The sequence below is a fragment of the Notolabrus celidotus genome, chromosome 4 (assembly GCF_009762535.1).
Source record: "Notolabrus celidotus isolate fNotCel1 chromosome 4, fNotCel1.pri, whole genome shotgun sequence".
Classification (NCBI taxonomy): domain Eukaryota; kingdom Metazoa; phylum Chordata; class Actinopteri; order Labriformes; family Labridae; genus Notolabrus; species Notolabrus celidotus.
This window is the reverse complement of record NC_048275.1, coordinates 37,395,872-37,421,349: the sequence shown is the minus strand read 5'-3', so window position 1 is coordinate 37,421,349 and position 25,478 is coordinate 37,395,872. Positions and strand designations below refer to the sequence as shown.

Genomic DNA, 25,478 nt, shown 5'->3' with positions numbered 1-25,478 from the left:
CAAACTGTGTTATCTTTTCATATCCTGGTGTGAACACATCTATGTACAGAGCAGAAAACAAAGCCTCTCCTCCTGAGTAAACACACTGAAAGTTCAGCCAGTAAAAGACGGTTTGTAAGGACATTTGATTGTTTTAAAGTCCCATTACCATGATTCCTTTAAGTTCTTGATAGGCAGAATTAGAGGGCAGCCTCTCCATCTGATAAAAGGAAAATAAGAGGAAAGAGATGGCTTTGGTAAATAAAGAGCAGTCTGACACATTATACTTATTTTTCCTCATTCAGCACTTAGAGGCTAAACTGCACCTCTTACCACAGAGACGAGACACTGTAGGCAAGCACGCGGACGTATGCTTTCTACAAGACGCAAATGTGTAAACACACAATCATTTTGAGTCACGTCAATTTTCCCATCCTCATTATTTATAATTACCTCGTAGAGCAGGTCCTAATGCTATCTAATTTGGCTGAGTTGTTGTGGCGGAGGAACACACAGACTAAAAGATGTCTTGGCCATATGTCATGTTTTATCAAAACAAGCAGCTCCCAGATAATCCCACACACTGATGGATTTAAGAGCTCTGAACAATACACACTGACGTCTGCAGCCAGTGGTTTAGTTTGGTGATTTCAACGAAGATGACAACACATTTTCTGTCACAATCACGGCTGAAATCACACACACACACATGAACTAGTTTACGCTCCAGTTTCATGTTTTCACGTCTTCCACTTTTCTTGCAGCCATGTTCGCTTCACTTTTACTATTGTTGCAGTTTTTACTCCTCAGCTCAGAAAGAACTGCTTTTAACAAAAACACCTGCTTTTCATGCTTCTTCTGTTTCCACTAACGAGATGGGTCGTTACACTTTTCTACTTACGTTCAGCAGGTGGCGCCCTTTAATTTGTCTCTTAGATGGTTAATAATACACACACCTCTTCCTGCCTTGCACATCCCACACAGAGGTCTTATAAGTACCAAAACGAGGCCTGTGGTGAATAAGACCAGCAGACTTATGTGCTCCTGTTACAGAACACCAGGTTCACTCTTTTGAGAGGTCTCCTTCAACTATTTTGATTGTTGTGTGAAAAATAAAAAGCATTAATCTGACATGTTATTGATTTTGCAAGTTATCATCCATGATGGCAGCAAAATAAATGTGTTTTTAATTTAATTTAGCAAAAAATATCTCACAAAGCAAAATAAATAAACCCAAGCTCCTCATTTTTTAATCATTTCAGGCCCTGCTATATTTCCTTAACATCCCCATGGTGACTTTAAACGTTTTTTCTTGTCCTTATTTTTAATATTAAGATTAAAACAGTATGTATGGAGAGCAATAGCAGGAGGAACACAATCAAGCGTAATGACATCCTGGCTTCCAGAGTGAAGCCTCTGTGTAAAGGCTGATTTATACTTCTGCGTCTCCCCTACGCAGCAGGGGCTGATGCGGATGTGAGCCTTACATACTCGTGGGTTGATGTGTCCGTGTCACGCAGCAATTCTCCGCTGAAAAGCCTGAGGGCAGTGTGGTCTCTTTGATAGTCGGTCGACTGCTTCCGGCCCCGCTACGATCTCTGTTTACTTTTCCACAGAGATTCAGAGCGTGTTCTGTTAATCTACAGCTGATACATGTTGCTGTTTATCATACAGACATGATTACATGAAGAATAGAGAGGAGGAGATGAAATACACGGGCGATGAGTGGGGATCCCGGGCCTCTGCGTAGGTACAGGAGCTACGCAGACCTACGGCGTAGGCTACACCGTTGATTCAACCCAGAAGTTTAAATCAGGCTTAATTTACTATTTACATTGAAACTGAGACTGTGCTCCTCTATGGGATACAATAAACACAGCCTGCCTACTTTTTAAAAACGTATAACTTGGACGTTAAAACAATTAAGGAAACCTTTAACTTCCATTAGTTCAGTTATCTTTAACTTTGTCATTTATACATTACCTGACTTTACTGCAGGACAAAGCACAGTGACCGGGGCGTCGTATTTCAAGAAGTTCTAATGCTAACATTAGTGTTAACTTCCATTAAATCAGAAGAGAAAACATATTTGGTAACACTTTACAATAAGGGTCCCTTAATTAGCATTAGTTAATGCATTATTAAGCATTAATTAACAGTTTAATAATAGTTTACCTAACATTAACTAACACATTAGTTAGTGCATTAATAAGCAGTTCATTAATGTCCACTGCTCAGAGTTAATTAATACATTATTAAGCATTAATAAAAGTTACAAAACTTAATTAGTTAACCATTAGTGAATGCGTTCTGGGCCCTTATTGTAAAGTGTAACACATGCATCACTTAAGTAACACATTATAAATGCTAAACTGCCTCATAAGCATCAACATAAGCATAAGCGTGTGCATCAATTTTAAGTGTCCTCTGGAAACACTTGTGTTCTGTTGCTGTCTATTTGCAGCACGTTTTTCTAATGTATTGTGTTGTGGTCTTTGCATCGCGTTTTCTAAATGCTGCGCATGTGTTGTCAAATTGATGAAGATGTTTTCTTAATTTGCTTGTGTTTTGTCTTTTTGCATGTGTTTTCTTAAGTTGCAGTGCTGTGAGCTCTCAGGGCCACCGTACTTCTCTGTGCCAGTTGAGATGTTATCTGTGATTATCTGTTTTATTCTAAATAAAATGTGTTAAATTCTTTATATGTGTTGCTTCAACTACATTTCAACTCATTTTGCTTCAGCGTATGTGTTACCTAAGGGATACATGTGTTACACTTTACAATAAGGGTCCAGAAAGCATTCACTAATGGTTAACTAATTAAGTTTTGTAACTTTTATTAATGCTTAATAATGTATTAATTAACTCTGAGCAGTGGGCATTAATTAACTGCTTATTAATGCATTAACTAATGTGTTAGTTAATGTTAGGTAATACATTATAACGATTATTAAACTATTATTAAACTGTTACTTAATGCTTAATAATGCATTAACTAACGCTAATTAAGGGACCCTTATTGTAAAGTGTTACCACATATTTTATCAAAGTTAAAATCTGTGTTGACAGATTAACTTCTTCAGAGGAGATGTAAGTTATGACCTTTGACAGCCATCATTAGTTTATCTGTAAGTCAGAGAAAACTTTCATTTCTACATAAAGATATTTTTTGGATGAATGGGAGGGATAAACCATCAGGCTAGGTAACAAAATACATTTGTGTTGGGTTTTTACGATGCTGGGTTAAATTGTTGTTTGGGCTCTTATGCTGTTAGGCTCTTATGCTTTGCTCCTGGTCTCAGCAGATGTGTGTCTAACATGAGTCTGGTCCTGCTGGAGGTTTCTGCCTGTTAAAGGAAGTTTGTCCTTGCCAGCTGACTCAGGTTTGGACCAGCTCTTAGTTATGCTGCTATAGGCTTAGTCTGCAGGGGGAACTGACACACTAGGATCCTGTCCTTCCCTCTCTCTCCTCTCTCTGCCTGTCTCTTACTTTAACTCTCCCTGTCCCATTAAAGTTACTCACCATAGACCTTTCTGGAGTCCCTGAGCTCCCTTGTCTCGTAGGTTCCTCTGGATCTCTGCTGCTGTGGACGTGCCAGACTCCAGCTGCTACAACTGCTACTATCTGTCTCACCACTATCATCTCTCTCTCTCTTCATCTCCCTCTATCCCTCTCTCCAACACGGTCTCAGCAGATGTGTGTCTAACATGAGTCTGGTCCTGCTGGAGGTTTCTGCCTGTTAAAGGAAGTTTGTCCTTGCCACTGTAACTTGCTAAATGCTGCAAAGTGCTCTGCTCATGGTGGATTAAGATGAGATCAGACTGAGTCCTGTCTGTAAGATGGGACTGGATCTGATCCTGTCTTGATGTTGGGTCTTTGTTAATAATAGAACATAGAATATGGTCTAGACCTGCTCTGTTTAGAAATAGTCTGAGGAGAACATTTGTCGTGATTTGTGCTATATAAATAAAGATTGATTGATGTTTGCTTGTCTTTAAAGCACTTTGTAAAACCCTTGTTTTTTAAAGGTGCTGTATGAATGAAGTTATTATTATATGGTTATATAAAAACACAGAAGTTCACAGATATGAAAGTTACCCGTCTCCTGGCCCTGGTGGGTGACTGGCCGACAGGTCGGAGTTGAACACCTTTCTTGATCCTCTGCATCATTTCGTCCACGGCCTGCTGCCTGACGTCGACCCCTGTGAGTGACAGACAGTTACAGCGAGCATGTGAGACAAAGACTCCATCACCAAGCTTGAGCTTTAATTGTCTTTTCCAACAGACACTGCACACATTAAGCGGCTTCACTGACTCTAAATGGGAGTCTGCCTGGGAAACAGTGCCAAGAACCAAAGTGAGTTTAAATGATTTTGAGAGGCACCAGGCACTGTGTAATTCACAGGCATCATTAGCCCTGCACTTGAAATATAGCTCATTTGGATGTAAAAGCTTTAAATGACACAAGCCCCCAGGACCAATCAATAAAGTTCTTCGTTGGAGAAAGTCCAGATTTTTCCTCTTCATTATACCAGAAATATTCACTGAGCTGTGTCAGCGTTAATCACGAGTTAGACCAGGAGCAACGGAGCTGCAGTGAAGTGCAGGAAACACCTTCAATTCAGAAAACACGGTACAAACAAACAAACATATAAAAAAAAATAAAGACAGCATAAGCAAATGTTAGTGTTGGTTTAAGTCATGGAGATATCCAGTGATGAATTTAATCTCTCTGTGTAAAATCACAAACAGTACTTAAAGTTCTGCAGAGATAAGGAGATTTTCAGATCCACAAAAGATGCAGATCCAATAAATGTAATTTTGCAGTAATGCAGCCTGTTGGAAAATAAACAAGATGTTTTAATTTTCTTACATAGATCATTCAGAGGCATACACAATAGATCCATTGTCTGTAAAATGTCTTTAAATGTCACACAAAGCTATCTGTGTTTAAGAAATAGCGAGAGACTATTATTCCAGTGTCAGAGTTGCACATCCTTGGGTGGCACCCATTCAGCACTTTAAGTTATTCAAACAAATACCATGTGCATAGTGCTCGATTCAGGCCTCATACATTCAAACACTGTTAAACAAATGAGGAAGCATCATAGGCAACACAGACGGACGGCCCACCTGCTCCGACGAGTCAAGGCTTCCCCATTTGTTCGCACAAAGCAAAGAATTTAATATGTTGACCCGATGGACCATGACGGGGGTCTGAGTTTTAATTTCTAACGCACCACCAGCATCAACACTTGTCCTTTTACACAAAAGCAGCTTCCATTTGCCAAAGACAAGACAAAAAGGATACAGAATGAAGAGCAGACAGTCATGAGAAACAGCAGCTTTGAGGAGAATAAGAATTCAAAATGAACACCGAGACAAAAAAAGAGAGAACCGCTGAATGTTTGAATTGAGAGAGTGTGAGTTAAAGACATCAATACAGCATTCCCATCACTGCCATAACTCCCATGAAGAAGAAATGTATTGTATTAACCCAATGAAGTGGAATGTTTGCATACCAAAGCAAGTCATCTCAATTCAAACTATAACAACCAGTGAGAATCATCCTTTTTATTCTGAGGAGGAATTTAACTATCCATCAGTCTGTAAAAAACTCAGGGCCCAGCCAGCTTACTAAATGTCTATACGTCTGTTGTGTCCCTAAACACACACAGGTCACTGCATGAGTGATGTTGCATCCCCTGAAACAATCTCTCTGCACGTACACTGCCAGTCAAAAGTTGAAACACTGTAGATTAATACTGAAGACATCAAAACTTTTTAAGAACATATATGGAATTATTGAATGAACCAAAAAGTGTTAAACAAAGCAGAATCTGTTTTATATTTTAGATTCTGTAAAGTAGCCCCCTTTTTCCTTCATGACAGCTTTGCACACTCTTGGTATTCTCTCAGTCTGCTTCATGAAGTGGTCTCCTGGAATGGTTTCTAATTAACTTGAGCCTTGTCAAGAGTTCATTTGTAGAATGACTTGCCCTCTTAATGTGTTTGAGACCATCAGTTGTGTTGTTCAGAGGTAGGGTTAGTACACAATGGATAGTCCTATTTGACTTCTGTTGTAATCCAGATTATGGCAAAACCAGATTATTTCATAGTTTTGATGTCTTCAGTATTAATCTACAATGTTGAAAATAATTAAAATAAATGAAAAACATTGAATGAGAAGGTGTGTCCAAACTTTTGACTGGTGGTGTACATTTATGCACCAGACACAACAGCATAACTTCACAGACGAGATTCACCCCCCGTACAGTGGGTCTCATTCATGAAAGGTGAGTAAATCTGTGTGTAGATTTGCACATAAAAGCTCACGCTACTAAAACTCCACTTCGGATTCATGAACGGTGCTGGAAACTCAGAGTTGAACGTAAATACGTGTGTAAGATCATGAATGACAACCCGTCGTAAACTGACCCGGTGATCATCAATTAGCATAAACCCCGCCCATGATTAGCAAATAACCACCATATAAGGACACAGACCTGTGCATCTGGTCCGCCTGCCCTGCAATCATGGCGCAAGGAAAGAAGGATAGAGAGTGAAAACAGAACTTCTCAGAGGTTGAGATTGAAATTATTTTGGGCAAAGTGAAATGTAGGAAGCACATTTTATTTTCTATGGATATAAAATGGTAAGTCTCTACATATAAAACACATGCATTTGTATAGAAGACTACATTTTTACCGACAAGCCAGCCGTCTCTCACAGCTCCATTCTCCAAACGGGTGCTAGTATGAAGCTGTCATGCATCCCACCGGGCCACCGGGCCACAACGTTGAGCAACACACAGTTTGCATCACATATCAGCTGCACATTCACGGAATGAAAGTTTTTCAGGTTTGTGTATGCAAATGCATCATCAGATGGAGCCTTGATGCGTATGTGTGTGCTGTCTATGGCACCGATGACATTTGGCATGTTGGCCAGCGCGCTAAACCCCCCTTAACCTCGATTTGCCGTTGTGCTCCATAGGAGAATTGAATGTACTCCGGCCTTAAAGGGGACATATCACGCTTTTTTCATCAATATATATTGGTCTAAGAGGTCCCCAAAACATGTCTTTAAAGTTTATGCTCAAAAAAACACTTTGAAATCAGATTTTGGTCTGCCTGAAAAACCCTCTTCTTCATTCCTCATCAGAACACTCTGTTTTCCCTCTGACCACGCCCCCTCCGGAAGTGGATGTGCCTCGGCTCTCCAGCATGTTGATCTAATGTTTACATGTTGGCTGAATATACACGGCTGCTCAGAGATCGCGTCACTTCAACCCTCTGAATCTGATCCTGACGGAGAGGCGCCTGTAGCGGGACCTTTCTGAAGGATTGGTCATAGATTTAGTGTTTCTTGTTGTTTTATTTATCAGTATGTCGACGTGTGTCTTGGTACACAGCTACGAACATGTAGCTATGTGGCTATGCTAACTAGCGCTAGCACTTATCCATGATAAATAAAAATCATCCACTAGATCTTCAAATCTGCAGACGTGGGGAGTAAAACTGATCTCTGCCAGAAAGGCAGCAGGACTTTTTATGAAGGATTGGTCACAGATTTAGTGTTTCTTGTTGTTTTATTTGTCAGTATGTCGACGTGTGTCTTGGTACACAGCTACAGCTACAGCTACAGCTACAGCTACAGCTACAGCTATGAACATGTAGCTATGTGGCTATGCCAATTAGCGCTAGCACTTATCCATGATAAATAAAAATCATCCACTAGATCTTCAAATCTGCAGACGTGGGGAGTAAAACCGACCTCTGCCAGAAAGGCAGCGGGACCTTTCTGAAGGATTGGTCACAGATTCTGTGTTTCTTGTTGTTTTATTTATCAGTATGTTGACGTGTGTCTTGGTACACAGCTACAGCTACGACATGTAGCTATGTAGCTATGCTAACTAGCGCTAGCACTTATCCATGATAAATAAAAACATCCACTAGATCTTCAAATCTGCAGACGTGGGGAGTAAAACCGACCTTTGTGTTTATTAAGACAGCCTACAACTAGCATGCCTCCCTCCTAAGCTCCTTGTTAGCACACATTTGTGCAGGTAATGAAAAACGGAGGAGGGATTCAGTATTATTTTATACAGTCTATGGGCTGAACAAGCTCCGAGCTCTGACTCCGTGACAGACCGGATATTGTTGTTACGTAACAAAAACACGGAAGTCTGAAACGGCTCGTTTACAGAAAGGTGTAGAAATCAAAACAGGGGCAGAATGGATTTTTTTCATTCTCGGGGGGTTTGTAGACATGCCAGGGAAACATATTTCAGGTTGAGAACCATTAAAAAGTCCATTTTGCATGATATGTCACCTTTAATTCAATATTGCCGGCAAGTACTGCCGGTAAAATGCGGCTCATTGATGGCTGGGAGATTCCACATCTATCTGCCATCTCCCGCTGGAAGGTCCCTGTGGCTAAGAATCCCAGCACGGAGAGCACCTGCAAATGTGCGGGTATGGCGTGGCTTCTTTTAATTGGCCTCGTCAGATTAGGCTCCAGTTAGTCTGTGTGGTTTTTAACATGTAGTTCATCTTCTAAATAAACCTAATCTAGATCTGAAAGCTTTAATTGCCAATTTATTTGGTGTAAAAATATGTTATATATATTTTTAATATTGTGTCATGTTTAAATGACTTATTGTGTACATAACAGAGAGCAGTACATATTCAAATTGTTATTTCTGACAGTGATAAGCAGTATTTATGTGTATTCCTACATTTACACAAGTTCTACAAACAGTCAGGAGCAGGTGTAGATTTTTTGAGTAGTTACTCACAGATCAGTGCTACTAAAAGATTGATGAATGTGGAAATACACGGAAATTTCTGCTGCACGCGATTTACACACTAATTCGGGCTGCTAACGTTTCATGAATGAGACCCAGTGTGTGCTGATAGAGAAATGAGCTATCCAGACCTTAACCATTTTTTTTGAACCAGGCTGTAAACATGTTTAGTTCTGCTGTGAGGATTGTCTTCTTTGAATGGGTGTGTATGTGGTTTCTGGTGTTTCTGCAGCCAGCCTCTAGTGGACACTCAATGAACTGCAGTTTATAACACTTCCGCATTGGACTTATATTTTAAGACAGGAGGTTGCCGCTTGATCCCAACTCGCTATGTGCAAGGCGTATGATAGTGCCACTCACATTTGAGTCATTTTTTATTCGAATCACTGAGAAAGAAAACATTGTCTGAGTTATATTTTGATAAGTTGTATTATGTCACATTTTGTTCCTCTTTTCTTTCTCAGGTTATTATGATTAATTGTGGATTTAAGGCTGGTGAAATAAATATGTATTGTATCTTTACTGTCAAGAAAAGATTACTACTTTACATGGCTCACTCTGATTACTTTAAACATATTTGTTTGAGAGTTATTGATTTATGACAGTGATGTGTGCACATGGGACAGGTCAGGTCAGGGAAGGTGTACAGTAGGTACTGCTGCAGGTACCTTCTTCGTAGACTTTCTTTCTTGTCTCTTCAGGAGATTCCCCTACAACCACAGAGGACTGCTTCTCTCCTCACTTCCTGTTTTTGAGCTCATCAAAGAAGTCCTGTTAGGCAGTCTCCTGCAGGGCACTCTGGTCGAGCTGGTGGGGAAGCTGGCCTTGCTGACTTCAGTGTCAGGAATTCTGTCCTGCCACTTCATCCCCGGCAACTTCCTCCAAAAGCTCAGGTGGAGAAGGTTGGAGGGTGGAGTTTCCTGATATAGTGTTGGTAGACTGTCCAGGCTTCAACCATAGACTGTACAATAAATAGACTTTGTATCCATGACGTCACCCATCTGTTTCTGAAGCACTGTTCTGAAGCCAGGCGACGGCCATATTGGAAATGTTGAACTCAATAAAACTGCTGTCTAACGATACGTCACGTAAAGAGGCGGGCTTTGAGCCTCCTAGCCAACAGCTACAGTGTTCCCTCCTGAAAATCAAGTCAGCTGTGGCTCTCGTAATGGAAGAATTATAATCTTAATATCTTTGAAATTGCTGCTTTATGAAAAAATTCACCCCCCGTACAGTGTGTGCTGATCAAGTAACGAGCTATTCAGACTACAGTCATGGCCAAAAGTTTTGAGAATGACACAACTATTAATTTTCACAAAGTCTGCTGTTTCAGTTTTTATAATGGCAATTTGCATATACTCCAGAATGTTATGAGGAGTGATCAGCTCAACTGCAATTCATTGCAAAGTCCCTCTTTGCCTTGAAAATGAACTTTATCACCAAAAACACATTTCCACTGCATTTCAGCCCTGCCACAAAAGGACCAGCTAACATCATTTCAATGACACACAGGTGTCACACACATTAACACAGGTGTGGGTGTTGATGAGGACAAGGCTGGCGATCAATCTGTCATGATTGAGTGACTGGACACTTTAAAAGGAAGATGGTGCATGACACCATTGTTCCTCATCTGTTAGCCATGGTTACCTGCAAGGAAACACGTGCAGCCATCATTGCATTGCACAAAAAGGGCCTAACAGGGAAGTTTATAGCAGCGAGTAAGATTGCACCTCAGTCAACCGTCTATCAAATTATCAAGAACTTCAAGGAGAGAGGTTCAATTGTTGCCAAACAGGCTCCAGGGCGCCCAAGAAAGTCCAGCAAGCGCCAGGACCGTCTCCTGAAGGTGTTGCAGCTGCGGGATCGGGCCACCACCAGTGCAGAGCTTGCTCAGGAATGGCAGCAGGCAGGTGTGAGTGCATCTGCACGCACAGTGAGGCGAAGACTTTTGGAGGAAGGCCTGGTGTCAAGGAGGGCAGCAAAGAAGCCACTTCTCTCCAGTAAAAACATCAGGGACAGACTGATATTCTGCAGAAGGTACAGGGACTGGACTGCTGAGGACTGGGGTAAAGTCATTTTCTCTGATGAATCCCCTTTCCCATTGTTTGGGGCATCTGGAGGAAGGCTTGTTCGTAGAAGACGAGGTGAGCGCTACCATCGGTCCTGTCTCTTGCCAACAGTGAAGCATCCTGAGACCATTCATGTGTGGGGTTGCTTTTCGGTCAAGGGAGTGGGCTCTCTCACAATCTTGCCTAAAAACACAGCCATGAATAAAGAATGGTACCAGAACGTCCTCCCAGAGCAACTTCTCCCAACCATCCAAGGGCAGTTTGGTGATGAAGAATGCCTTTTCCAGCATGATGGAGCACCTTGCCATAAAGCAAAAGTCAGAACAAAATGGCTCGGGGAACAAAACATTAAGATTTTGGGCCCTTGGCCAGGAAACTCCCCAGATCTTAATCCCATTGAGAACTTGTGGTCAATCCTCAAGAGGCGGGTGGACAATAAAAAACCCACAAATTCTGACAAACTCCAAGCATTGATTATGCAAGAATGGACTGCCATCAGTCAGGATTTGGTCCAGAAGTTGATTGACAGCATGCCAGGGAGAATTGCAGAGGTCTTGAAAAAGAAGGGTCAACACTGCAAATATTGACTTATTGCAAGAATTCTGTGTAATTCTCAATAAAAGCTTTTAATACTTATGAAATGCTTCTAATTGTATTTCATTATACCATAGAAACATCTGACAAAAACACCTAAAAACCCTGAAGCAGCAGACTTTGGAAAATGTAATATTTGTGTCATTCTCAAAACTTTTGGCCATGACTGTACACTCGTTTCTTGTACCAGGCTGTAAACATGTTTATTTTTGCTGTCTGAACTTTTGGCCGTGCACAAAGTTGATTGGCTCAGTCCAGCAGCAGTCTGGTCCGGGACTTCAGTCTTCTTTGTCCTGATTGTTAGAGCTGAGGAGAAGTGGTCCATGGCCGGCCTGTAGTTTGTTATTTCAATAAGCGGTGAGAGGAGAGTCGTCGGCAAATAAGAGTTATAAATTAGGTCTGTTTTCATTGCTACCCAAAATATAATCACAAAAAGATGTTTTACAAAACTCCTCGAGAAGTGGAGCGGGGGATTTAATGTGTTCTCATTTACTCAGCTCTTCTTCATCTTTTATTCCATCTGTAGTTTTTTCATGTTCTCAATCAAACAGGTTGAAAATATTGATGTTCATGTCTTTGGATTTTCAAAAGCTGTTTTGTGTTTGTACAGGGAAAAGGTGAACACAATACAAGTGTAAAAGAACTGGTGCTAAAGACCTAACTGATGGACTGTTTTCACGTGTCAGTTTGGTACCTGGTGTGTCGACAGAGTCCTGGGCCAGCAGGGGGATGTCGGTGCTAACATCTTTCTTCCTTCGGATCATTGACAACAGAGCGCTGCAGGAGAAGAACAAGAGGAGGTCAGCTGGTGGTGAGCAGGCCGCTGTTTCACCGTGACCATCCGACAGCCGTGACAAACATTAGCTCTTTCAGAAACAAGTCTGCACATCGACTCCGATGGCAAAGATGCAGCACAGTTACGTTACATTACTCGGTTCACTGGTTAAAAACACTTGATCTAACCTGAGGGGGTTGGAGGCTGAAGGTGCTGGAGGAGGAAGAGGAGGGGGAGGTGGGGGAGGTGGAGGTGCTGGAGCTGGGGGTGGGTTGGTAGCTGCCTGCAGTTTCTTCTGGAGTTCCTCAACTGGCCAATGACACACATACAGTCAGAGTAAACACACAGCATCAAGACAAGGAGAGAGGGAGACTATTATAGTCCAGACTCTGAAGAACCATGAACCGTCTCCTGGATGACAAAAGACCTGAATCTCATGGTCACACTTCAGAGCAGATGGTGATGATGCTGAATGGTTCACTAGAGTAAACAGTGTACAAGGGGGCCCCACAGAGCGCCCCGTCCTCATCGCTCTCGGTGTGTCTTCACCTGTGAAGCGCAGATCTTTGACGTCTACTTCAGCCTTGGAGCATTTGTCACGGTAATCCGTCTTCTCCTCCTCCACGAGCTCCAGTTTACGCCTCAGCGCTGTCAGCTCCTTCTGAGCCTCACAGCTCCTCAGCGTGTCCTCCATCTGCTTTATCTGAGGACATATGAACCACAATGTTATCTTTGACACTGAGTGACCACAACATGCCCGGACTGTAACAATCACGAGCAAGGTTACCTTTAGCTTCAACAGGGTCATGGAAGAATGACAAAATGTTGTTTACATCAGTTTGTGTCTTTGTGTGAAGCCCTAAAAAGATGCTTCCTTTGTGTTTGAAATATAAAAATGTTCATCCCAAGTGGCAACCTCCAGTCTTAAAGCTGGGATTGGTAGTCTCGGAAAACTAGCATGAATTTGAATGTAGCATTAGCTCAGGACTCCGTCTAACCCCTCCCCTCCTCCCTCAGAGCTCCTCCAAAACGACGCCCCCCCCCCCCCCCCCCCCGCTCACATGCACTAGCGCCGCTGACTTGCGACCATATGATGGTGACTGATTCAAAACCGGTCCTCACCAAAACATTCTCATAGTGAAAGTTAAAAACACAAACAAACATGGCTGCTGTTAGCAATCACAACTATCATGCTATCATTATCCAGTTGTACTGGTGACACGATATCAGGAGAAAAGTTATAATACATATATAATACTGTAACAGCTCTACTGTTTGTTAAACGTGTTCAGTGTTGTTCTTAATTCCTACAGTGTTGACGGTCAGTGAAGGCATCAGGAGAGGTGTAGAGTGTGTGAGCTGGAGAGAGGAGAGACAAGAGGAGAAGTTCTTCATTCATTCAAACATTGATTGTTGTTTTGTTGGTTGGCGTGATCACGGCCGACAGTGACCGGTTATTAAAACTAAACGTGTTCACGAATCGGCTCGTCATCCCTACAGTGTCCGGACGGACGCTACAGTACATCTACATTTCTGTAGGATTTATTAAATGTCATTTATTCTTCTGCTTGTGAGAGCTTTTTAGACTCTGATCCGGACAACAGTCCTGAGCAAAGCACCTCATTGGGTCAGAGGGGACAGGGCCGAGGTCGAGCGAGAGGGGCAGTAAATAGAGTCAGGGGAAGCAGAGGCAGGGGACGGGGACTCGGAGTGCATGCTGGGGAAATGAACGCGCAGGAGGCGGGCAGAACGGCAGGACAGCATTTGATTGGTTTAAAATTTTGGCACCCAAAAAACAGTGATTGGTTAGTGTTTTCCCAGGTTTACTCCGGCTGTAGATAGCAGCTTTTTTCACTCTTTTTTAAGAACACATTATGTATTGATTGCTGTCAGGACATAAAGATCATTTTAACCAGTATAACAAAAAGTGTATCTAAATCTGATTACCAACCCCAGCTTTAATGTATGAGGCCAAAGCGGAAGTGTTAAAAACTGCAGTCCATCGAGGCTCAGCTTGAGGCTGGCTCCGGAAGTACCAGAAACCACATTCACACCAATTCAAAAAAGACGATCTTTACAGCAGAAATAAACATGTTTACAGTCTGGTACAAAAAACGAGTGTAGTTTGAATAGCTCATTTCTTGATCAGCACACACTGTACGGGGGTGGATTTTTTCATAACGTGGCAATTTCAAAGATATTAAGATTATGAGTTCTACATTATGAGAGGCACAGCTGACTTGATTGACGGCGGGAACACTGTAGCTGTTGGCTAGGAGGCTCAAATACCTCTTTTCGACCAATGCGAACCGGGTTGTATTTCCAGCCTGGTGCTCACACTGGTTTGAAGCTGGTTGAACTCGCGAACACACACGGCACCCGTTTGTTTTTCTGCCCACTCAAGCCCGTGGAAGAGGCACGTCATGACATCAGATTTATGTGACCGATTTTCCCAAACTAGCGCAAACTTTCCCTCACAACAACAACAATAGCGGAAAACGGCAGCTTGTCTCCCCGGCCGACCACTGCTTTGCCTTGGAGTCCATTAGTCTTTTTTTATTTTTCAGCTGCAGGACAATGGCGGAAACACAGGTTTTTGATCACGGCAACCCCGCCCCACTCACAGTTGAAACATGAAAAACTGGTTCTCAATTGAGCGCCAGCTCCAAACCAGCCCTGAAACTGCCTCGGTCGAAAAGGGGTGAAAGTCTGCCTCTCTACGTGACACTAGCTCAACAGAAGTTATGTTGAGTTCATACATGCATTTCCAATATGGCTGCCGCTGCCGACTGACCTCAAAACAGCGCTTCAGAAACAGATGGGTGATGTCACGGATACTACGTCCATTATTTATACAGTCTATGGTTTATCCATACAATAACACAGTATTTAGTCTCTCTCCTGAGAGAAACAGCCGCTCTGCAGCACGTCGTCGGCAGTGATGATTCCTGATGAACACTGCTGGGCAGCAGCCAGCCGACAGTCAGTCATCTGCTCCTCAACCCCTGTTCCTTAACCAGTGTTTTAATTGTGCCTCAAATGAGGGTTATGGCTCACCTCCACCCCGGCACCAGCAGAGATCAGTGATCCCACTCAGCTTTAATTGTTTCCCATCAGAGCCGGAGAAGGTGGGAGGGAGCTGGAGGCAGCACTGCTGCAGTTAATTATGAAACTGAGAGGTCAGAGCCCGAGGCTTTACTGGCATGACCCGTGATTATCACCACGCCCCCTCCCCTACAGAATCAAACACATCAATCATTCCTGTTTTGATGCATATGAATCAGAAGCAGGTGTACAGACAAAGATGGGTAACATACTGTGTGTCATATACTTTTGTTTAAGTGATATTCATGTTTGAGGTGAGCAAAGCATGAGTAATTCCTGTCACGTCTCTGTCTCGTAAACCAAGCAGGGTCCTACTCCTCTACATGAAACTTGTGTAACCTTCTGTGGGGTTTCTTTTTTATTTGAGAGATTTATAGTTCATTAACTATTGTTACAGAGGTGTTACCTGGAGGACAGAAATTAACCATCGGGCAGAAAGATTGAGCAGAAACATGGCTGAGCAGACACATCCACCCAACATAGATGATTACAGAAAACAGGGTTTTCATTTTTATACAGCAAACTCTCAAGGAAAGAATCTGACATGAAGCCTTTGAGTCTCTACACACAGATCTAAACTACTAACTTTGCCTTATTTCACTTTCTCTGTCTCTGATAATGTTTACGCCAAGCCAGAGAAGTTCATCAGATCATAACAGATGTTTTCCTGCTAGTTCCCTCTCTGTAGTTCATTTTGTCCTCTTAAAGCTGGGGTTGGTAGTCAGATTTAGATCCACTTTTTGTTATACTGGTTAAAATGATCTTTATGTCCCGATGGTAATCAATACATAATGTGTTCTTAAAAAAGAGGTAAAAAAAGCTGCTATCTACAGCCGGAGTAAACCTGGGAAAACACCAACCAATCCCTGCCATCAGGAGCCAAATGATGAAACCAATCAAATCCCGTCCTGCCGTTCTGCCCGCCTCCTGCAGAGCGTACATTTCATGTTTGTTTGTGTTTTTAACTTTCACTATGAGAATGTTTTGGTGTTTTCATACCGCTGAGTGAGACATGAGTTGACGTAGTGCAAAACACAAACCATGTGCTGAGGACCGGTTTTGAATCCGTCAGCATCATATGGTCGCGAATCGCGGCGCACGGGGTCCTGAGGAAATGCTACATTCAAATTCATGCTAGTTTTCCATGACTACAAACCCTAGCTTTAAAGGGACAGTTCAGGGTTTTGTGAAGTGGGGTTGTATGAGGTACTTGTCATTAGTCATGTTTACAACAGTCTGGTTTAGTTAGGGTCCAATACAACCAATACTTTTATTCCCAGTATGAACGCTTTTAAAGGGATATTTCTGTGTTTTTGAAGTGGGGTTGTACGGATGATGCTCAGCTCAGCCCCTTTAATGAGAAACTTCAGGGAGAAACAGCACACAAGCTAGGCTACAGTTTCTAGGCTACAGTTTTGTGCAGACGAGGCTATTTCTGCCATGTAATTTAGCTAACTATGAAAGATCAGAATCAGAATCATAAATACTTTCTTTATCCCAGAGAGGAAAATTTTGACCCAAGCACTCATCTCGGTTTAGGTGTATGCTCTACTGTTTCTTTTTCCTTTTCCACCTGGGTCCATGGCCACTTTCTCAAAGACTGTCATGTCATCTCATTATGTAGCTTTTAGTCATTTTTAATCGTATGGTGTCATATGAACTTTTCTTTTCTTTTTTGTTTGTGTTTTGGTTTCTCCTCTCCCTTTTTTTATTTTCATTTTATCTTACTTTATTTATTTAGTTTAATCTTGATCTTTTTAGGGAACCTTTTCAACATCTGGCAAGGGACTACAGATGTTTACTATCCTTTTGGCTGATTCTGGCATATTTACAAAAATGTTAATTTATATGCATGGTCCTTTTAAATAAAGAATAAAAGTAATACAAATATATACAAATCTTTCAAAATGAGCTAAATTACATGGCAGAATTTTCTGCAGAAACTGTAGCCTGGCGTGCATCCCGGTGGCAGCTGTTTTACCATTTCAAGTCATTGGGTTTCATTCAAACAAGGAAACTCATCTTATCTTATGTTTCTTTTCTCAAGACTTTAAGAGGCTTCATTTAGATAATGTGCTCAGAGTTTGGTAACAAGATGTCCTTTCACCTCCTGGATGACAACTTTAATTACAATATTAGACTGTGGTTTATAAAAGAGTGGTTGGTGCTCATTTAATGCTGAAGAACCTGAAATTTTAGCTGGAGAAAAGTGGACATTAGTTTGGGCTGAGGTTTTTCTTTTTGGAGAACTTTGAGAGCGAATTTAAAAAAATACGAAGAAAAGAACGCTTACTTGTAATGTATGAGTAGATAATCGTCTCAGGGTGTGGTTTGCTTTCTGCACAGTATTCATCAATATGCATCAAACCCAACCAAAAGTCTAAAGAGCCCCACTCTGTGTGATGTTACAGCTATGAATGAGCCCAGTTTTTGCAGACCTGCTTCTCATGCTCCAGCCTCTGAGACTCCAGGTCTTTGGTCAGTCTGGTGACCTGGCCGAGAGCGTCCTGTAGAGCCTGACTGGGCAAGGAGCTCTGCATCAGGATCTGACTCTGTCTCCTCAACTGCTTCTGCTCCACCACCATCTGAGGAAAGGATCACATGATGATAGATGATAGGTGATAGATGATAGATGATAGATGATAGATGATAGATGATAGATGATAGGTGATAGGTGATAGGTGATAGGTGATAGGTGATAGATGATAGGTGATAGATGATAGGTGATAGGTGATAGGTGGATAGGTGATAGGTGATAGGTGATAGATGATAGGTGATAGGTGATAGGTGATAGATGATAGGTGATAGGTGATAGATGATAGGTGATAGGTGATATGTGATAGGTGATAGGTGATAGGTGATAGGTGATAGGTGATAGATGATAGGTGATAGGTGATAGGTGATAGGTGATAGATGATAGATGATAGATGAGAGGTGATAGGTGATAGGTGATAGGTGATAGGTGATAGATGATAGATGATAGATGATTGGTGATAGGTGATAGGTGATAGGTGATAGGTGATAGGTGATAGGTGATGGGTGATAGGTGATAGGTGATAGGTGATAGGTGATAGGTGATTGATGATTGATGATAGGTGATAGATGATAGATGATAGGTGATAGGTGATAGGTGATAGGTGATAGGTGATAGGTGATAGGTGATAGGTGATAGGTGATAGATGATAGATGATAGATGATTGATGATAGGTGATAGGTGATAGGTGATAGGTGATTGGTGATAGGTGATAGGTGATAGGTGTTAGGTGATAGATGATAGGTGATAGGTGATAGGTGATAGATGATAGGTGATAGGTGATAGGTGATAGGTGATAGGTGATTGGTGATAGGTGATAGGTGTTAGGTGATAGATGATAGGTGATAGGTGATAGGTGATAGATGATAGGTGATAGATGATAGATGATAGATGATTGGTGATAGGTGATAGGTGATAGGTGATAGATGATAGATGATAGGTGATAGGTGATAGGTGATAGATGATAGATGATTGATGATAGGTGATAGGTGATTGGTGATAGGTGATAGGTGATATGTGTTAGGTGATAGGTGATAGGTGATAGGTGATAGGTGATAAGTGATAGGTGATAGGTGATAGGTGATAGGTGATAGATGATAGGTGATAGGTGATAGGTGATAGGTGATAGATGATAGATGATAGGTGATAGGTGATAGGTGATAGGTGATAGATGATAGATGATAGATGAGAGGTGATAGGTGATAGGTGATAGGTGATAGGTGATAGGTGATAGGTGATAGATGATAGATGATAGATGATTGGTGATAGGTGATAGGTGATAGGTGATAGATGATAGATGATAGGTGATAGGTGATAGGTGATAGGTGATAGGTGATAGGTGATAGATGATAGGTGATAGATGATAGGTGATAGATGATAGATGATAGATGATTGATGATAGGTGATAGGTGATAGGTGATTGGTGATAGGTGATAGGTGATAGGTGTTAGGTGATAGATGATAGGTGATAGATGATAGGTGATAGATGATAGGTGATAGGTGATAGGTGATAGATGATAGGTGATAGGTGATAGGTGATTGGTGATTGGTGATAGATGATAGATGATAGATGATTGGTGATAGGTGATAGGTGATAGGTGATAGGTGATAGGTGATAGGTGATGGGTGATAGGTGATAGGTGATAGGTGATAGGTGATAGGTGATAGATGATTGATGATTGATGATAGGTGATAGATGATAGATGATAGATGATAGGTGATAGGTGATAGGTGATAGGTGATAGGTGATAGATGATAGGTGATAGGTGATAGGTGATAGAGTGATAGATGATAGGTGATAGGTGATAGGTGATAGATGATGGTGATAGGTGATAGGTGATAGATGATAGATGATAGATGATAGATGATAGGTGATAGGTGATAGGTGATAGGTGATAGGTGATAGATGATAGGTGATAGGTGATAGGTGATAGGTGATAGGTGATAGGTGATAGATGATTGATGATAGGTGATAGGTGATAGATGATAGGTGATAGGTGATAGGTGATAGGTGATAGATGATAGATGATAGGTGATAGGTGATAGGTGATAGATGATAGATGATAGATGATAGATGAATGGATATGAGACCCCCTCATGATAGTAGGTGAGTAGGTGTAAATAAAAGAGTGAAAAATTACCTCTCTGGCAAACTTCTCAGCCTCTGTCCTCAGGTCCCGCTCCAGGTTCAGGGTGTCCTGTAAGGTCTCAAATTCTTCAACAGCAAACTGAGACACTGGAAAGGTTTCCACACGTGGTTATTTATGTGTTTGACAAGAACAGAGCATAAAAATGATGACCACATATCAGACATTTGACACTCGTACCTCTGTTATATTTGCCCAGGAGCTTCTTCAGTCGCAGCGCTTCAGAGATTAAAACCGTGTTATCATGTTTCTCTTTCAGCAGCTGCAAACATGAGAAGAGACACAAACAGAGAAGACGTGTGCAGTTTATAATAAAGTTCATAATTACTCTCAGGTTACCACACACAACATTTACGTCATTATACTCACCGCAATACATTTCCCAAAACAGACTATTGATGCAGAAAAACAAAACCTGAGTCACCCAAAACTTCTGATTCACGTGTCCAAATGAAGTTCTCTGAGTTTTGGATCTGAATGAAACATGTTTGAGTTTTGTGGAAAACAGATGTGGTCAAAATGTCAGAATGACGGTGGGTAAATCACCTGCTACACGACCTAAGAATGTAGTAAGTAGTACGTACAGCATACTGTGTCTGAAGGTAGTATGTAGTCCGACTGTTCTGTTCAATTAACCAATCAATCAGACTTTATTTATAAAGTGCTTTTCATACAGTGACATTGTAACGCAAAGTGCTGTACATAAAAAAACTACTTAAAATAGAATAAATAAATAAAAAAGAAAGATATAAAAATAAAAAGACCCCCCATCCTTATCCCAACCCCAACCCCAAGTTGCTGAACGAACTGATGGAACGCTATCATGATATGGTAATGAGGAAACACTGGAGGTAAAATAAGATGTTAAAACTCAACACAGGAAATTAAACTCACCAAAATAAAACACATTTCTAAGAAAATAAAACACTAAAGTATTAAACCATTAAAGGAAAATAAGATGATATACTTAAAATAAATAAATAAAGTGACTAAAATTTGAACTAGATAATAAATAAATAAATACATAAATAAATAAATAAATAAATAAATAAATAATATAAATAATATAAAGAAAATATAAAAAATCCCTTTACTTGGAACTAGTTAAAGAAAAAGCTGAAGCTATAAGCTTAATGTCTGTCTCTCTCTCTGGGTGGTAGTGGACTTTTAATTGTACCAGAAGTAAGAACAAAGACCCCCGGTGAGGCAGCTTTTCATCATCATGGCCCACACCTGTGGAACAGCCTACCTAAAGATCTGAGGGCTGCACAGAGCATCAACATTTTTAAAGGCAAACTCAAGACCTACCTTTTTAGTCTCACTTTCACTGAGTTTTATTCTTATAACAGTTTATTTCACCTTACTTTATTTATTTATTTATTTATTTATTTATTTATTTATTTATTTATTATCTAGTTCAAATTTTAGTCACTTTATTGATTTATTTATTTTAAGCATAGCTTCTTATTTTCTTAGAAATGTATTTTATTTTGGTGAGTTTAATTTCCTGTGTTGAGTTTTAACATCTTATGTTTCCTCATTAAGATATCATGAGAGCGTTCCCTCAGTTCGTTCAACAACTTCTTTTTTATTATTATTATTATTTTTATTTTTTTTATTGTTATTATTATTATTGTTGCATATATTGTGTTTTTTATCTTAGGATTGCGGGGTGGGTTTGGAGTCTGGGCTGAGGTCAGGATTAGGATGGGGGGATCTTTTTATTTTCATATACATATATCTTTCTTTTCTTTTTTTTAATGTATTCTATTTTAAGTTGTTTTTATGTCCAGCACTTATGTAACAACGTCATTGTATGAAAAGCACTTTATAAATAAAGTCTGATTGGTTTAAGGTGATGCTAAACAAGCTGGAGGCAGACACACTGGGCTGCAGGAGTTTCTTATGATGTTTGTTTATTTGAACACTCATTTTGTTGTTTTATTCTGTTATGTCATGTATTAAAATGTCCTCTAAATGTCTTGGTTTTTTTTTAGATATGTGGACACTTTTTTTTCTATTATTCCCTGGTTAAACTAAGGTCAAATAAAAAATAAAAAGTGTCATCATGGTTTATTTTGCTTGTTGAATCTGAGTGTCTTTGGGCAAGACACTGAACCCCAAACTGCTCCCTCTGTTGTTCAGTGGTGTGTGAGTGTGTATGAATGAGATTAACACTGATGGTCCCTTACTATAGCAGCATCTACCATCAGTGAGTGAATGTGGTGTGAATGAGTGAATGTGCCGAGTAGTGTAAAAGAGCTTTGAGTGCTCAGAAAGAAAAGAGATATAGAAGTACAAGTCCATTTACCAACTTACCTCCTCTCTGGTTTCCCTGAGTTGCTCTCTCACTGCCTCGAGATCAGCGAACGCCTCATCTTTCTCCTTCTGTTTGAGTTCCAGCTTACTTTGAAGCTCTGAAACAGAAACACACGTGTGTTACACTCTGACACACTTTATTTTAAATTACAGTTCATTCGTGCAAAGATAAATCTCCAAAACAGAAACACAGGTAGAGGAACTAGCCATACATCGGTTCACAGGCATCTGTGAAGAATAAGACAGATTGGGGTTGTGTTAGATTCTGATTCTTCAACGTCTCTGCAGTCAAGCAATAAGAAGATTTATTACCCGGCTCTCTAACTGATCCTCCGGCTGTGTAAGATGCTTGATTCTGATTGGTCAAAACCCCTTGACGATGGTTATTAACTTTCACTAACATGATCAACACCAGAGACAAACTGATCACACGTCATGTCAAATCAATCCACAGGAAAGAGTTCAGACACATTTAGCTTCTGCTTGTTGACACCATAGACAGTAAGGTGAGGGGAAACCGTTAGCTCCTGTTAGCATCAAAACAATGTGGCTAAAACCAAGTGGCAACCTTCGGCCGCGAGAATTGAAGGAAGTGTTAAAAACTGCAGTTCATCGATTGTCCACTTGAGGCTGGCTCCAGAAGAACCAGAAACCACATACACACCCATTCAAAAATGTTTACAGCAGAAATAAACATGTTTACAGTCTGGTTCAAAAGATGAGTGTAGTCTGGATAGCTCATTTCTCAATGTGCTCTCACTGTGAGGGGGTGAATATTTTCATTACGTAGCAATTTCGAAGGTATTAAGATCACGCGTTTTCCATAACGAGAGGCACAGCTGACTTGATTGACAGGCGGGAACACTGAAGCTGTTGGCGAGGAGGCTCAAAGCCCGCCTCTTTATGTGAAACTCACTCCACAGCAGTAAAGATGAGCTCAACATTTCCAATATGGCTCCCGCCGATGATTGGTCTCAAAACACTGCATCAGAGAACGACGGGTGAAAAAATACGTCCATTATTTATACAGTCTATGGCTAAAGTGTTAGCTTTGGTTAGCATGCTAAATCAGCAGGTTATGGATGTTTACAAATTGGATCCTGTCCATCAATATGATGAAGGAGTGGAGCAGGTGAGAGAAACTTTAGGTTAGTGATCTCTACAAAGAAAGTTAAACCATGAGCGGTGGTGATGATAGCAGCAGGGTTCAAAGTTGTGACATTAGTTTCTTTTTAAAGGTGTGTGAACCACAGAGCTCAGAGAAGAAGGAGAGCTGAATGAGGACAGTTTCATGTTCAATCCACCACAACAGGCAGATAAGAATCCATCACCATGGAACGATCACTGATGAGGAATCACTGAGACTATTTTTAAAAACTGTAAACATATATCACTTTAGATCAATGAAATAATCTTTCATCAACGTGTTTGTATCTTAAGTTAGTAGCCAGGTAATAAGTGTCAGGGTCTTGTCTCACCCTGTCAGGATTCTATTTCCCTGCCATCCATCCATTATCCTGTACATACACCTCTCACTGTCCTCTTCACTGAGTGTTATATGTGGTAAAAGTAATCATGTCTGAATACACTGTAATGAAAAACAACAGCTTCACCGACAGCCTGTATTGTTGTTATATTAAGTGTCCTCTGTCTGTCACTCAGTACATCAAATTCAAGATTTCCTGAGCCGAGGGAATCAGAAAAAAAGAGAAAGCCTTTTGTTGTGAAATTTTTGAAATTACTCAGAGATTAAATGTGTTAATAAAAAGCAGCTCACAGCAGGACCAGGCAGAGACATTTAGGAGGGTACTTAAGCAGAAGAAGGTCACTGACATGAAGAATTGTTTTTGAGTAGAGACAGAACGGCCTTTGTTAAGTAGGAGAAGTATTCTGACGGATCAAACTCTCACATCTTAAAAAACCCAGCACAGATGAAGAGTTTTAACAATAACACCACCTCCTCTGACTCTCTGTAAATGTATTCAGGGTAAAGCTTCACATGCTGGAAGTGAGCACGGATACAGTCAGAGTATCCCATGGAATCCTGACGGGAGGGGCTCTGACTAGCTGTCCATTAACATACAATTATGAATGTTCTTCATAATAAGCCCGCAATCTTTGAGCAAGTCAACTTATTTCTGTGTTTCTGTGTTCTGTCATCTTCTATCTGAGTATATCATTTGTAAATGACATGATTATCTCTCCCTTTTAATGCCAACAGCCTTGAACAACATGATGAGGGAGCATGGATCCATTAGAGCTGAGGTGTAATTACTAAAGGAACTGACTGTGACATTTCTTAGGGACCGCTGGATGGGAAGGAGAGTCGCTCCTTCATGCTGTACTTTTGACAGTTTAACACTCTGAAAATGGCGTACAACTTCAGCCCTTTATGTGCGTCAAATATCATTTAAAGACATCGTGTCCTGCTCTCCCTCAGGCTTGATATCGTCATCGCTCAAACAATCATTTACTCATCTCAGGCTCGTGTCTGGGAATGTTTCGTACCTGAGATGGTGGTCAGACACGGAGGGGAGAGGCAGACCTCTTTGGATCCATGTGGCTCCTCCTCCACCTCCTCTTCGTCCTGGAGGTTGATCTCAGTGATGGTCTCTGGGCTGAGGTGGGACAACAGCATCATGCTCTTCCTCTTCAGAGAGCGATTCTGGCGGTTCAGCTGCAGGGAGGAGACACAGAGACAAAAATGTGTGTGAGCAGACTGGAGCAAACGGATTCTCTGCCCGGTTCCTCAAAAAACTTGAGCTGAGCAAGATCACCTGTGGGTACCCATGTAAGGCAGCTTTATTTGTATAGTGCATGTAACCCCCAAATGTAACCCCCTTTAAAAAAAAAACTGAACTATCCCTTTAATATCAAAAACAATATGCCCAAGAAAGCAGCTTCTACACAAACAGCACCGATCAGACAAGAAGGTCTTATTGACCCCTCCCTCCTGGTTGATGAAGGTTGTTCAGCAGCAGTTTAAAGCTTTAATAATAATCACATGGAAAAATTCAGTCTTGTTAATGAAGGTCCTACTGAGATGCTGTGAGGCCACATACAGAAATATGTCAGTATGTTAGAGCTAAAGACATGATTGATGCAAAAATGTTAATATCAGATCCAGACTGAGCCTGCGCCAGGGTC

At 41.0% G+C, this 25,478-nt stretch overlaps 1 protein-coding gene across 3 annotated transcripts in view; it reads right to left on the bottom strand.

Annotated features, from left to right (window-relative positions):
- Positions 1-25,478, bottom strand: part of shtn1 (shootin 1) — an 85,882-nt gene that overhangs the window by 11,170 nt on the left and 49,234 nt on the right. For 2 of the 3 annotated variants that reach the window (XR_004631006.1, XM_034681740.1), the window contains exons 5-14: positions 24,840-25,008; positions 22,332-22,429; positions 20,193-20,274; positions 20,007-20,101; positions 17,771-17,917; positions 12,777-12,930; positions 12,416-12,536; positions 12,147-12,229; positions 4,076-4,179; positions 149-199 (exon numbers count right to left, since the gene is read on the bottom strand). Coding sequence is in view for 2 of the 3 variants with exons in the window: in XM_034681740.1 (XP_034537631.1) it covers positions 149-199; positions 4,076-4,179; positions 12,147-12,229; positions 12,416-12,536; positions 12,777-12,930; positions 17,771-17,917; positions 20,007-20,101; positions 20,193-20,274; positions 22,332-22,429; positions 24,840-25,008 (1,104 nt within the window). In the remaining variant the exon portion in view is untranslated. Of the gene's footprint in view, positions 1-148; positions 200-4,075; positions 4,180-11,707; positions 11,785-12,146; positions 12,230-12,415; positions 12,537-12,776; positions 12,931-17,770; positions 17,918-20,006; positions 20,102-20,192; positions 20,275-22,331; positions 22,430-24,839; positions 25,009-25,478 lie in introns of those variants that run through there. The other variant, XM_034681741.1, reaches the window with a different exon arrangement.